Below are 16011 nucleotides of genomic sequence, written 5' to 3'. Positions count from 1 at the left end.
ACCAGAAGCTGACAGATATGCAATTAATAAGAACCAAGATTTAAACTGGGCTCTGTATGGCAGACTAGTATTTTCCCGGAGGACAAAATCTTGGATATCATGATTGAAATTCATATCAGGCATTCCTAACGCAGTGACACCTGACTCCTAGAATAAGTAGAGGACCATTTTTTAAAAAAAAATTGCTTACATTTTCTTGACATTTAAGCCTGGAAGTATTACATCTTTAACATGTTCATTTTCTTGAGCAAAAATGAATAGCCACACAAAAAATAAATATATTTAAATATATTACACCATCAAGAAAAGTGGGTAATTTCTAATGTAAGTAACCATGAAACCAAGCTTACTTGGCCATTTCCATTTTACTCCCTTACTGTTTGATTGCTTTCTTGTTCATGGAGGCGGTGTCAGTTTTGACCTCAAAAGCCAATTTGACACAACTCTCAAAGACTGAATGTTCTATTTTGCTATTTGGATTGACACAATTTCTAGATTTATCATAGAATCTTTACAGTGCAGATAGAGGTCACTGAGTCTACACCAACCCTCTCAAGAGCATCCCACCCAGACAAGGCATTTATTTTGGCTAATCTCGCCAGTCCGCACATCTCTTGTCACTATGTGGCAATTTAGTATGACCAATTCACCCAACCTGCACATCTTCACACTATGGGGGGAAACCAGACAACCTGGAAGAAACACAAGCAGGCACGGAAAGAACGTGCAAACTCCACACAGTCACCCAAGGGGAGAATCAAACCCAGGTCCCTGGTGCGATGAGATAGCAGTGCAAACCACAGCCACTGTACTGAGTTAGTGTTTTATTGTTTGTTGTTAGCTGGTTAAATGATATTGATTTTTCAAAAAATATTTTGCAAAATTTGATTTCTGTAAGTACCACTGTCAAAGGAGCATCCAGAGCTCTTTTTATTTGTCTACTTTTTTTTATCCCAGATTCATGGAAGGGGATCTTTGTTGAAGCAACTTTTCTTTTAGTATTCTAAGTAGTCAATGCATTGGTTATAAATATTAATTATATTTGGCTCAGATTGGTGGAACAAAGAAGTTTTAACTGAATTATTCATGCCCAAAAAATTCCAATTTCTCAATATGAATGAACAGATAAATGAAAATACATTCGTTACATCTTCAAAAGGGTCTTTGGGTGAATTATTTATATTGAATTTTTCAACAAGGTTGTCTCACTCCAAGGAGTTTCTGTTAGTACTGAATCCACTCCCCTCTTGCATGTTTCACAATATTCTTAAGTTGAGGGGGCAGGCAGGTTTTGAAATTTGCTGTTTTCTCAACATCCATCCGTCTGCGAAAGCACTTTATATACCCACTCGGTATTTCCCTTGAGAGATTCTGCTTGAATCCATTTCAAACCCAGTTGGATTGATGGCAGATCTGTAAGACTTCATAGTTTCTTAGATAAGACTAAGGGGCAAGGAATTAGGGAGTGCATGATAAACTTGATTGAAGAGACAAATAAGTTGTTGGGACAATTGGGAAAGTTTGTTGTTAACAATAGAGAATTACATTCTCTATCTCTTGTCGACTCCACACATCACAATATAAATGTTTTTCTCTGTAATTGGTCATATCAATAATATACATTCTATTTAATTTAGAACAAAGCGATCCATCAACCAGGTTGCTTTAGTAAAGAACAAAATTACTGATTTATTGTGAAAACCAGACTCAGATTATAGATTTAAAACTGATTAACAGAATTTGAAATGTGAAGGTATAAATGTTAGATATTATTAATCATACAATTCAGATGTGTTATTACACACTTCAGCATGAGATAAGAATTGAATCCTGGCCTTCTGGCTTAAAGGTAAGAACACTACCATGGTATCACAAAAGCCCAAACACATCGATGTTGGTATTTCCTAATTATGCTGATCAGAGATGTTGCAACATTTTGCTGGAACAGATGGGACTTGAACCCAGGTCTCTTGGTTCAGAAGAAGGGGCATAACTGCCACAAAAGCTCCCAAAGTATAAACATTATCCTTATAAATAATGCCAGCTCTCTCTCATGAGTCCAATAAAGGGGGAAAAAAATCAAAACGCTTCTCTGCAGGTATTAATTTTGAAAAAAACATATTTTGGCCAATTAATTTTTTGTCAGCGCCTGAATGAAGAAAGGATAGGTTATGAAAGGTTCAAGATGGCTTTCAATCAGCATTCTGGTACAGGTGACAGATGTCATTAACCACAGGCAATTGTTACTCGGGCCTTTAAATATCATTCACTCAGGAGATGTCGAGAATTCAGAGATTTGTTTTGTAGAGATCATTTGCACAAGTTTATCAGGTTTCACACTGGGATTCTCTAAAAGTTAAAGGAATACCTGTGTAGCTTCTCTCGCTGGGAAGGCTGCATTGCAACTAAAATCCAAACGACTGCCAATACAAAGACACAAATCAAAGTATGTAATTTTCAGTTAAAAAAAGTCCAAGCAATTAGCTTAAGCTATGTGACTTCCCAGCAGTGTGTTTTAAAAGACCTTGGGGCATTTTGGGACTTTTTTTGAACAAAAGAAAGTGCAGGAATCTTTTCAATGCAAAAGACCTATTGTCTGCTCTCTATTAAACACAAATTCTCAAAAAGTATTAATATTTAAATATACTCATTAACACAGTTTATCAGAGGAATTGCAAACTGGTTTTCCTCTGAATTCAGTTCTGGGGCCAATTCTGTTAGATGATTTGAATATAGATCTAGGGGGAGCATTGTTAAAATATTTAGATGTTAACAAAACCTTAGGTTTTTTTGGAAAACTTAAGGAAACTGCAAAATAATCTTAAAGTTGCTGAAAAGACTGAATGGAGTTCAATATCGTAGCATGTATTTGTTAGCACAAGCATAATTCTAACTTGTTCTATGAAAGAGTTGGGGTTTTGTGAGTACAAAACCTTCAGTTGATAAGGCCATTTGGGGGAGGGGAAGAAATGAATAAAGCTTTAGACTTTAGCATGTTTAAGACCTTGAAGTCAAGAGGTCATGATGAGTCTGAGAAGAAAAACAACCTTGACCTTTCTGCTATTAGGATAGAGCTCCACAGTGTAGGAAGGGCATTGAGACTGGAGAGGGAGCAGTGCAGATTCTGCCAGGTATTGGGACATACAAAATGGATGACATGTAAAAAGTTGTGTTTTTGTTTAAATAATGCTGATCATTGGACAGTATGATCGTGAAAAGGATGGGGTACAGTTAATAGAAGCAGATTATTTCCAATCTTAAGGATCATGAACGAAAGTCCATAAGTTAAATATATGGGATAAGAGAAGATTTATTTTTCAGATGTGAGGATTTTGAATTTATGACCAAAATGAAGTAGAAACGGTTGATATTTAAGGTTAAATTAGATAGATGAATGAAGGAATGGGTGTGAAGGAATACGAGAACAGAGTTGGTAAATGTGATCAGAATTATTTGCTCACATGGAGAGTAAATACTGATATGGGCTAATTGAGCCAAAAAATGGACCAAAACCAATTTGTGTTGTAATTTTGTGTTTTTAAACTCAATCCTGACCACACCAAATGTTGGGTTCTTTTGAATAGAATTTAGTTCAGACTCTAGCAGAAAAGCTGGAGATTTGCATGAAGAAATTTATATAACCTGATGCGCCATTAAATAATCTCCCAGTCAGGAATGACAGGATTGTTTACTATTCCTATTTATTTTGGGCACTTTTGAGTAGGAGACAATAGTTGATGCCGACGCAGTATTGAATTTCAGGTGTTACACTTGAAATAGTTTATTTATTGCATTTCTTAACATGTTTTAACTGTTCCTTCCTCATTTTCTTTTCTTTCAAGGCGAATCCACCTCCAGTTGTGGTGAATACAGATAGTTTGGAATCTCAGCCGTATGTAAGTTTCAGTTTTGCTTTTCATGTGTAAAACTATTAAAAACAGGAGTTGAAAAATGCAAAGGCATTCATCAGCTCAGAGCCGAGCAGATGTTTTCAAATATAAGCTCGATGCTTCTGCATTGGCCTTCCATGTAGATGACAACTCTCAGGCATATGATCGAAATCCATGTCTGACCCACATCGTCAATTACTAGCTTAATTTGTGAAGCAGGTTGATTGCAAAATGGTGACTTTGATAGCTGACAGTCTATAGCTTTGACATTTAAGTTCAATTCCTTGTTAATCTAATTTACAGATGGAGAATATTTTTTTTTAATTGCGCTTCTCAAAGTTGTTAAGCTATATCTGTCTCCAGCCACCCAAGATTTTATTCGCAATGAAACATATCCTCAAAATGAAAAGTTGCATTGATTGTTCTTGCTCAATTAAAAGCAACTTGTGTGTTACGTTAAGTATTCAGAAAAGATACTAAGTAAGAATAATCACCTGTGAGCAGTTTTTTCTTGGCAGGCTTTCAGTAGAAGAAATGATAAATTTCATTGTCTTCATCTTTTGGGTTGGTAGATTCCTTGGAGCGTGTTGCAGTTGTAAAGCAGATTATTTTGGGAAAATTCTGTTTCAGTATCAATTCTTTGAGACACTGGAATATAATCAGAATATTTCTTTCATAAACGCAAAATTAGATTACTTAGTGTGGAAACAGGCCCTTCAGCCCAACAAGTCCACACCGACCCATTCCCCTACATTTACCCCTTCACCTAACACTACGGGCAATTTAGCATGGCCAATTCACTTAACCTGCACGTTTTTGGACTGTGGGAGGAAACCGGAGCACCCGGAGGAAACCCACGCAGATACTGGGAGAATGTGCAAACTCCACACACAGTCTTCTGAGGTGGGAATTGAACCTGGGACTCTGGTGCTGTGAGGTAGCAGTGCTAACCACTTTGCCACCGTGCCGCCCATAATGCTGGAGAAACTCAGCAAGTCTTGCAGCCTTCATGGAGAGAGAAACAGAATTGATATTTTGAGCCCACCGTTCCAGTCTGCCACTCAATAAGATTGCAGCTAATCTTCTTTCTCTCCTGTTATTTCCCAATACTCCTTGATGTCTTTAGCCTCCAGAAATCTGTTGTTTCTTAAATATATCCAGTAACTTGGCATCCTCAGCCTTCTGTGGTAGAATTACACAGGTTCACTACCCTCAAAGTGAAGTAATATCTTAGCTTATCTAAGTCTGAAATGGCTCGAATCACATGGCATCAAGTTCAATTTTGCCAGTTTCCTTGTTTATGGTATTCAATTGCATTAACATCACTGAATCCCTAATATCAATGTCCTGCAGGTGACCATTGACCAGAATCTGGACAAAACTAGCCATATAAATTGTGGCCATACAACGAGCACCCGAGCTACAAATCTTCTCACAAACCTTGAATATAAATTGTAGGTCAGAGGCTAGGAATCTCAGTGATTAACTCACTACCCGACTTCCCAAAACCTGTTCACCATGTACACGGCACAAGTCAGGAATGTGATGGAATACTCCGCCACTTGCCTGGATGAGTGAAGCTCCAATACCACTTTTTGAGCAGCTTGACATCATACCCAGGATAAAGCAGCAGTTCAAGAAAGCAAGTCACCACCCCCTTCTCAATGGTACCTAGGATTGGGAAAGAAATGCTGGCCTCACCGGTGATGTCCACGTCCCACGAATGAGTTTTGTAAGAATAAAATGATACCCAAGCCTCTTCTTACCTTAACGTTTCCTAATCTATCACCACTTAAATAATACTCTACCATTCTGTTAATTAGTCTGCTTTTTTGGGGAATGCTATGTGCATTCAGACATGGTATCTTTTGACTTGTCTTTTTTACGTGTCTTTCATACTACAGCTCTATTTGCAGATAGGATTTGTTTCCTCTGCCTTTCATTTTTTGCTGCTTACTTTTCATTTCTCATTTCCATCTTTGTTTTCCTCATATGTCTTCCTGCTCAGGCTCCTGTACCCCTGCCTGTCCTCTACAGCATTAGTGAGAGCTAGTCTTGCAAAGGTATCAACCCCAGTGCTGCTGGGGAACAACCTGTTCAGTTTCGGCAGATCCTATCTTACCTAATGTTGGTCCAAATGCCTCAAGAGCTAAATCCCTCTCTCCCATTTCATCCCTTCAGCCACACATTCATCCAGTCTGTTCTTCTGTTCCTGATCTTGTTAGCTTGTGGGACTGGGAAAAATATTGAGATTACTATCTTGAAATTCTGCTTATTGATTTATTTCCTTGCTTCTTTGGGTTTTCAGACATTTGGATTTGAAACGTTAACTTTATTTTTATCTCCACAGATTATACTGAAACTGCTTGGTTTCTCTAGGATTTTCATTTTTTAAACTTGACTTCCAGCATCTGCTTGTTTTGTTTTTATTACCATGCACCCCATTTTACTGGGCCTGGGCAGTGCTATACTGGATTCATTCTGTGAAAGCTTGAAGATATGATTTTGGATGTCTTACCCCTAAAGAAAATGCTTAGTCTTTTTGAATTCTCATTTCATTCTAAACAGCAAAATTAATAATCAGTCTGAAGAATCACGTTTTTGTTGTACAACTGCCTGGGTTGTAGCATTTGACCATTGTGAGGAAATCGCTCAAATGCTGTAAAGGTAGTTAAGACTAGGTTCAGGAACAGCCTTGTAATTGTAAATTTCAGTAAGATGCCCAGATGCTTGCCCACATGGTAAGTTGATAATAACTTCTCAAGGCAATTAGAAGAAGCAATGAATGCTTACCTTGTCAGCAATGCATCAATCCAAAAAAAGGACAATATTTTGGATTATTATATATTACCCCTATTGAGCTGTCCTCCAGATTCTACCCAGCATAGTAATGAACAAATAATTTTACTCCTGGCTGCTCTAAACTAATGGGCAAATAATTCAAACCCCTCAACATTACATTGCTTTCCCTATTTGAGCACTTTTTTGCTTTTCTCCTCTCTCTCGGCTGCCCTCCTCCTGCCCTCTGCCCCCGGCCCCCCCTCACCCCCCCCCCCCCCCCCGTCTGTCTGTCTGTCTGTCTCTCTCTCTCTGTCTCTCCTGTCTCTCTCTCTCTGCCATCCCTGTTCTTCCCAACCCCCCACCACATTCCTGATGAAGGGCTTATGCCCAAAACGTTGATTCTCCTGCTCCTTAGGTGCTGCCTGACCTGTTGTGCTTTATCAACTCTGTATTCCTCTAAACCCTTTCTAACTATGTACGTGTGCAAGTGTCTTTTAAATGTCATAATTGTACCAGCCTCCACCACTTCCTCTGACAGCTCGTTCTGTACACACACCACCCTCTGTGTGAAAATGTTGCCCCTCGGGTCCCTTTTAAATCCCCCCCCACCCCCACCTTAAATCTATGCCACGTTGTTTTGGACTCCCCCACCCTGGGGAGAAGACCTTGGTTATTTAAATTATAACTTATTATAAATTTACCTATACTGCAGTGGACACGCCCAGAATATTTCTAGTAGGTTTTTATTGGTGTGCATCCAGCTAGTTTTTGATGTCTGACCTCTAGGCAAGCTCAAGGTAACAGCAAAAGCTTTTAGACAATCTAAGCAAATCAGAACACCGCTTTTAACTGTACGTGTGTGGTTGCCAGCGGTTTCTTACAATTTAAAATTTAAGAATGATGACAATGACAGCTTTTCCATTATTTCCACAGTAAAATCTGGCCCATTATTATTATTTCCCTTATCAAGAGTTTTCATCTATAAGTGCATCTTTAAATAGTGTGATTGTTTTAATTACTCATGTGGACATCACCAGTTAGGTCTTCATTTATTCCCCATCCCGAATTGCTATGGAAGTGAGTGGGTTGCTCAGCCATTTCAGAGGTCAGTTAAGATTCAAACATATGGTGTCCAATTGGCATTCTTTTAATTGCACTTGTTTTTCCCCCACTTTAATTTTCACCATCTGCTAAGGTTGGATTCAAACACATATCCCCTCTGCTTTTATCTGGGGCTCTGGGTTACTAGTCCAGTGCCATTACCACAATGCCATCACTGGCCATTATTTGGTTCACCCCTTTCTCTGTTCCAGTAAAGAAGTTAATTTGCTTCCTATTACTTGTTTAAAGTATTTCACTTTACTGAGAGACAAGATAAATCTGTTTCTGGTTGTGTATCTCGTTATGAGGCGAGGAATATAAAACTACTACATTCAGTTTATCTTTTTTCTTCAAAGTCTCAGTGAAACTTGCATCCTTATTTTCCCTGCTACTTCAGACCTCAGATTGTAGCAAACACCATTGCTACCTGGAGACCTATGTAAATGTACATTTTTTTACAGTCTTTTGAATCATTTCATCTCCAGAGTGTAAAGGAATCTCATTTTCAGTGATATATTTGCAATGTTGAGAATGCTTACAAAGATTAATTGATACTTGATCATGACAATTCAACTATCAGAGTTGAAAATGTGTTGCTGGAAAAGCGCAGCAGGTCAGGCAGCATCCAAGGAACAGGAGAATCGACGTTCTTGTTCCTTGGACGTCGATTCTCCTGTTCCTTGGATGCTGCCTGACCTGCTGTGGTTTTCCAGCAACACATTTTCAGCTCTGATCTCCGGCATCTGCAGCCCTCACTTTCACCTCGACAATTTCAACTATCAATCAAGTGTACTTTGTAAATCAAAAAATGCATTGACTAGAAATTTTGATTCTTGGAGTGGACTGCTGCCAACCAATAGTGAAGTGAACAAGTGTTTTGTGATAAGTTTTACTGCATTCAGTGCACCATACAGAAACTATCAAGTTGAATCCTGAAACGAGGCTCTTCCCATCTTTTCTGAATGACTCGAGTGTGTTCAGCACTGGGGTTTTGGGTCAGTTGCCATTAGCTGAGGCCAAGTTCTTTCCAAATTCTATTGTTAATTTGTACTGCTGAATAATTCAGATGTGAAAGGACCCCTTTAAAGTGGCTGTGTAATTCTCACTGGAGCCAGTTTAGTGAAATACTAAATACAGTGCAGCTCCATTGATTCAATAGATACACGTAGTTGTCAGGGTGTTTTAACTTCATGTCAGTGCAGTTATCCAGCTAATGAAAAGTTAGGTTTGTTTACAAATTGACGTTGCATAGCTTTAAAATCCTGTATTATGAAACATTGAGAAACAGGTGTATGTTCCCATAATTTCCTAGAGTTGTCATGTTCCAAAATGGTTGGAGAAGAAATGCCAGATATGATGGTGAGAGAGAATTCCTGCACAATCTGCGATAAGTAATTCTAGCAGAAATTGGAACTGCTGTACAACTGTTTATTTATATTTAAAACCCCTTCACCAGGCAAGAATCCAATTTATTATTTTACCATAAACTGGTGAAATTATGAGCCAAAACGTGTGGTGCTGGAAAAGCACAGTTGGTCAGGCAACATCTGAGGAGCAGAAGAGTCAACATTTTGAGCATAAGCTCTTCATCAGGAAACGTCGACGCTCCTGCTCCTCGGATGCTGCCTGACTGGCTGTGCTTTTCCAGCACCACACCTTTTGACTCTGATCCAGCATCTGCAGTCCTCACTTTCTCCTGGTGAAATTGTGAGCCTATTTCTAAACACAGTTGAGTGACATGCTGTTTCCATGTGGTAGATGCAGATGCAGCATTCCCATCTAACCCATTGGAAACTTCCATATACTAAGGGAGAAATAGTCATTAGTTGAAAATAAGTTTCGCTCCAGTGGTTAGCACTGCTGCCTCACAGCGCCAGAGACCAGGGTTCAATTCCCACCTCAGGCGACTGACTGTGTGGAGTTTGCACATTCTCCCCGTGCCTGCGTGGGTTTCCTCCGGGTGCTCCGGTTTCCTCCCACAGTCCAAAGATGTGCAGGTCAGGTGAATTGGCCATACTAAATTGCCCGTAGTGTTCGGTAAGGGTAGGTGAATGTAGGGGTCTGGGTGGGTTGCGCTTCGGCGGGTCGGTGTGGACTTGTTGGGCTGAAGGGCCTGTTTCCACACTGTAATGTAATCTAATCTAATCTAATCTAAAAAAAAACACAGTCAGTTAAAATGACAATCCTGTTGGTCTAATTTTAGTTACCTCCTTTTTCATTGAAGAAGTATTTTTTGTGATTTGTATTTCTGCTCCTTTTTTTTCCTGTTGATCTTTCTTCTACCGCTTGGATTCCAAGCTCTTGCAGTTTGATGAACCACTTTAATACTGGGCTATCCCTTAACCAATTGTATTGTCTGTAAGAATCCATTTCTTTTCTATGATAATTATAGCCACCAATAATAATGTATTTGGACAATACCATAAAAGAGTAAGTTAACAATTACTGTGCATTGGTGTGGTAATGCTCAATGTATTTTTATTGTCAGCCCCTTCTCATTTAAATCAAAAGTAATTGGACTACATTGCAATTTGTCACGAGTTTGCTGTTTTTTGGTGTTGTAAAATCTGATGTACTTGCCTTAATGTGAAACTTGCTGTGACTTCCATTTCACTGGTATAAGTGTTATCTTTTGGCATGAGTAACTCATTCACATTTGCAGATCAAAAAAGCTGAGAAAAAGAATCATTTTTAAGTTGAAACTAACAGTGTATATTGATCATTGGTTTCAATGAACTACTGCATTTAGTATGAAGTTAAATGATTGGAAATGAATACTACCAATACTTAAGTGTATGTGTCTCCTGTGAACATGAATCCACAGCCATAGAAGTAATCATTGCAATTTTATCACACTTGTGACCAATCAATCTGAAAGCTTTCATGAAACAAAAACTGAAATATGAATAATTTTTAGTGTTTGTCAAATGTAACTCATTTTTTCTTAGCTAACATTTCACATGTCTTGGTTCTTTTGTAGGTAAATGGTACAGATGCAGATTATGAATATGAAGAAATCACACTTGAGAGGGTAAGATACCGATTTTTTTTTAAACTGATGACTCATATCTGCCATGAGTAAATTTTGAAGTTCAAGGTATTCTCAAGAAATCCACCTAAGTTTTTACACTGAATCAAAATGCATTTTATACCAACATTTCCTTCCAATTTCATCTCCTGTATTCACCAACAAGGGCAAGATTCAGTGGGAATATTGATCTGGCACTTGCACACAATTCATGTGAATGTGACAGTTTTATTGCGGGCTTGAGTTCACTTTTGATCAGCTTTTGTCAACCACAGAGTATGTTTGCAGAATGTTATTATGCTCTGCTTTCTTTGTGTGACCTTTGCACAAGGGTATTAATAATTAATATTGCCAGAAGATTGGTTGAATTATTCTGCAGTTGGTTGCTCAGTAACCTGCTGTCCAACTGCATTCCACACAGCTGTGATAATTATTTAATGAAGTTCCTGTCTTCAGTCAGCTCCTTCTGTTTTTATCCCCACAGAATAGTTGCTACCAGGAGAGAAACCAGTGTTCAAATTTCCTTTTAAGATGTTCTAAAGTCCTGATCAGATTTATCACTCATGATATGCCAGTCCATCTCTTGTAATATTCACTTCTTTTTTGAGAGAAGCTGAAATTATTGTAAACTCCAGTGTATAAAACTTCAAATTATGTTTTTGTCTTGAGGTCCAGTTCTAACTGGCTACCACATTAGCATTCATCAGTAATTGGAAATTGTATTGCCAAATTGTATTGCCATTGATTCATAAATGCATCCTTGTTTGACGACATAAAGTCACATTGTAATCATAAAACCTATTTCACAAGAGTCACTTCTAGTGTGCAGCATTTGATTCAAACTTTTGGAGAAAGGAACCGTGATTTAGAAAACTGCTGAATTGGCCAATTGTACTGTCAATGTTCCTTTAAATATCTTTCTCCAAAGATCTATTTTAGGCAAACTCAAATCAAAAGTCAGTATTTGATATTCATCTTTTTTTTAAACCAACTTTTTATATTTTTAGACATCTGGCATACTTTGGCTTAAAGGCTTACAGGAATGCCATATTATTAGAATAAAAGAAATACAAATCTACACAATGTATATAATCTCTTTCAATTACTGCTTAATAATTCAATTGTGTTGAAACTCACAACTGTGATAGCAGGATAATCTTTTGTTATTAAAAAAGGAATTCAATGAATCTGAGTAAAGATTTGATAAAATGTGTTTCATAGTGCACACCAAACAAGAATGACTTCTTTTAGCTTGAAATATTTCACAAGTATTACAGATATAGTCTGTGAACTTTACTTAAATACTTGATTATTTGAATAGACATCATTCACAATTACAGTTGTGTGGAGCTGTTTATTCTTGCGTATACCAGCATCCAGATCTCTGATTTGTTTACAATTCCAGACACGTTCTTTACAACTGTTTGTGATAAATTATTGTCAAGCAGACTAAAGCTTTTAGCTTTGTATGAAGCATGAGCAAAATCTAAGCCAGGTGATTTCCAGCATGATGAACACTGACTGGTAAATTAAGTTTTGTTAAAAAAAAGATCAGCCATCCACTTTAACTGTTGGGAGCTGTAAATTTAGTGTAGCTGTAGATTAAATGTTACTTTCTTGGAGCAAAGGTCAAGTTAACAGTGCTACTTCAGAGGGCAGTTAAGGATCTAGAATCCTATGTAGGCCAGAATAGATAAGGCTGGCAGATTTTCTTCCCTAAAGGACGTTAGTGAATCAAAAAGGTTATTGTGACAATTCCTTCGTGGTCACCATTATTGGGAGTAGTTTTCGAGTCCAGAATCATTATTTAATTGCAGGTAATTAGTCCACGAGTTGCAATGGTGGAATTTTAACCCCTGGCACCAGACCATTAGCGTGCAAGACTCGAGATTATTACTCCAGTGATGTTAGCAGTTTGTCACTGTTCTTCCTCTAAATTGAAAGTTGAATACTTGGCCATCAGATGAAGTGGTGTGGTACTGGGCAAGAATAAATGGTGAATAATTCAAAGAAAAATAGAGAATATTATCTGTTTCAGTTGGCCTATTTTTACTTCTGTGGCATTACTTGAACTCATCCTTACCGCTGTTCATCTGTTGAATACCTCAAGCAAAATATTGTGAATGCTAGAAATCTGAAATGAGACAAAAACTGTTGGATAAATTCAACAGGTCAGAATGGATGATGGTCACTCTAAATGAAAAGTTAACTCTTTCTACCATATGCTGAGTCTTTTCCCCTCATTCATGTCTTTAATCTCATCAAGTCCAAATCCCATTCGCCTTGTGTTCAAATGACCTGCCTTTGCTCAGGATTAAACAACTTGTTGAATTTTGTTTTAAATTCTCATCCTTGTTGACATATCCCTGCATGCCCTTTTCTTGGCAATGTCTGTAAACACCTCTAGTCCAACAACTCTGAAAATTGTGTTCTAAATCTAGCCTTTCTGGTTCCCCCACCAGATAGCTGTGCCACTCATTTTTTAAATACCTTAACCTCTCCTTCCTTCTTTTAGGGCAGTACTTAGAACTAATCTCTTTGTGTAAGCTTTTTAGTCATCTGTCCTGTTATCACTTTTTGTGGCTCAGTGCCAAATTTTATTTTATAGTACTTCTGTAGAGCATTTTGGTACATTTTATTACATTAAAGGAACCATATAAATACAAGCTGTTGTTGATTTTTCCTTGTATAATTCCTTCCCTGATGTATAAGCAAATGTGCTAATGGTCTATAAAGTATCAAATGATTCATGTGTTTGAGTGAACCAACAGAGAGCAGATTTGAGTCTGTATACATAGCAGAAGAAAACTACTAAGTCTGCTTAATTTATGCTGGTAGCAAACCTTGATGTTCACAGCAGGTGAAATGTCTGCTCTTCACAATAAATCACAGGAAAATTCTTGCCCTCCCAACTTGGATTTATTATTGCATGTAACAGAAACTGAAAATGACAGTCTCGTAAAGGTTTCAGGACATAAGGAACAAGTTGATGCTGAAACAATTTATTTCAGCCCTTGAATATATGAGCATTGTAATTAGAATTAATGAGTAACAGAATCTGATGTTAAGTCTTGAAATAGTGTGGATTTTACAAATGGATGGAGATATTTGATTTTGTGTGGATAAATAACCATTGAATAGAAAACCATGCAATATTGAGATTAAAATTATTATCCTCACTTTGAGGCAATTGCAAGCTCTTTTTGATGATCCAAACAGAAATTGATTTGAATAAAATATTTTTATTCGCATCTCCCATTGATTTGAATTAAATATTTTATAAGCTCATACAAAATAGGAGTGGACTGTTCAGCTCCTTGAACCTACTCCACTATTGAATGCCTATTCTGTAGCAGATCAGACATGTCCATAAACTTGCTGCTCTGCTCTAGAATCAAACCCAGCCTGCAATGGTGAAAGTACCAAATCCTAATCCCTAGGTCAGGAGAGAAGCATTGCCATTGATATTTCAATTTAACAGCTTTTACGTCAAATGTTTAGATTAATATTTGTCACATCTGTTCACAGCTGCTCAATGTTGTAATAGAATGAAATGCAGCAATGACCTTTAATTTTGCACTGGCTGCTGTTTCTACAAGGGAAGAAAGCTTCATTCATTAAATTTCCTGTGCAATGGGTGCTTCAAGTGATATTTTGCGGAAAGGAATTTCTGGAGTTTTAGTAACTTGTTTTAGTGAAGGCGGTATGGATTTCGGGTACGAGGAGAATCAAGAGAATCAAAATCTCATTTTGGGAATGAGTGATGGATGTGAAGGACATCCATGATCTTGAGAGGTGGGAACACACTCAAAGGGCCAGAGACTTCCTCTTACACTTTGCCCACCTACAAAGAAACTAATAACCTAATTCAAGAAAAAAAATCCACAACTAACTGCTGTGTGCATGTACAAGTAGAACAAGTGGTCCCCATGTTCATGACTACATATGTAGTTCCTGGTTGCAAAATGTCAGGGGTTGCATGGGAATATTTTAAATAACATATAGTAAATTCACATATCCAGAAGAAATTGACACCTTGGACTTTTACCATAATTTAAGTGATGGCTTGCCAGTTTGGGGAAGAAAGCATGATTTTTTTTTGTGCAGGATAGAAAAGCAATTTGTATTGGACAATTGCTTTCGAAATACAGTATAAAATGATGCCAAAAATGAACTTTTTTTTCTTAACTAAGGCTAAGTATTCTAAAGTTCACCTCTTCAAAACGTTGTGTTGTGGGCATGACTAACATTTGCCAATTCAGTACTCCAATTGATTCAAGTTCTTTTCATGGGGGTGATGTTGATACTTCTCACTTTCTCTTTTTGGGAAGCACCTGATATCTGCTTGGTATCTTTTCTAATGGCCTGGTTAAGACCAGGATATCAGCTGACCTCAACTTTTTTTTTTAATATTCTGTATCAGTAAATTTAGCCACCGTGCACTAAAGGATAAATGATCAAGTTTAAATTGCTGATTACGTCAAGAAAGGTAGGAAGGTTTGTTGTCAACAGGATGTAAAGTTTGCAAAGAGATATAGATGGATTATGTCAGTAGATAATCTGATAGGTAGAATATAATGTGGGAAAATGTGACCTTATCCATCTAGGCAAGGAAATTAAACGTACCTTCTACTAAATAAAAGGAGATTGCTGTAGAGGGATCTGGGCAGTGTGAATCTCACATGAATCACAAAGGTTTACATGCAGATACAACAATTAATTAGGGAGGCAAATAGAATGTTGAACTACGCATCAAGGGGAATAGAATACAAACATTTTACTGCAGCTGTAGACTTGGTGAGACCACATCTGAAGTCTTATGTGCAGTTTCGGTCTCCAAACGAAATGATAATTATGGTAAAGCAGTTCAGAGAGTTGGCATGTTTTGAGCAGATTTTAGCTCAGGTTGAGGTTCTGGATGTAGGTTTGCTCACTGAGCTAGAATTGCAGCGCACACTGCAGCACAGAGGAACTACGCAGAGCAGAGAAAAATCACCTATACAGTGTATCCAAAAAGAATGGGTACCCAATTAACATAATCTGCCGATTTCTCAGCAACAAACCCCAACAAGCAGACAAAACATGTCCAGAAACCCTAGCCACTCTCCCCTACATCAAAGACATCTTGGAAATGACTGCCAGATTACTCTGACCTCTTGGCATCATGGTAGCCCACAAATCCACGAACACACGAAAACAGCAGCTAATGAG

General features: G+C 37.8%; 1 protein-coding gene across 29 annotated transcripts in view; it reads left to right on the top strand.

Moving 5' to 3' along the window:
* Positions 1 to 16011, top strand: part of dlg1b (discs large MAGUK scaffold protein 1b) — a 471082-nt gene that overhangs the window by 305428 nt on the left and 149643 nt on the right. For all 29 annotated transcript variants that reach the window (XM_043702491.1, XM_043702499.1, XM_043702490.1 and 26 more), the window contains 2 exons: positions 3843 to 3896; positions 10753 to 10803. In XM_043702491.1, coding sequence (XP_043558426.1) covers positions 3843 to 3896; positions 10753 to 10803 — 105 coding nt within the window. The remainder of the gene's footprint in view (positions 1 to 3842; positions 3897 to 10752; positions 10804 to 16011) is intronic.

Source organism: Chiloscyllium plagiosum, chromosome 13 (genome assembly GCF_004010195.1).
Source record: "Chiloscyllium plagiosum isolate BGI_BamShark_2017 chromosome 13, ASM401019v2, whole genome shotgun sequence".
Classification (NCBI taxonomy): Eukaryota; Metazoa; Chordata; class Chondrichthyes; order Orectolobiformes; family Hemiscylliidae; genus Chiloscyllium; species Chiloscyllium plagiosum.
This window is presented reverse-complemented; position numbering and strand designations above follow the sequence as displayed.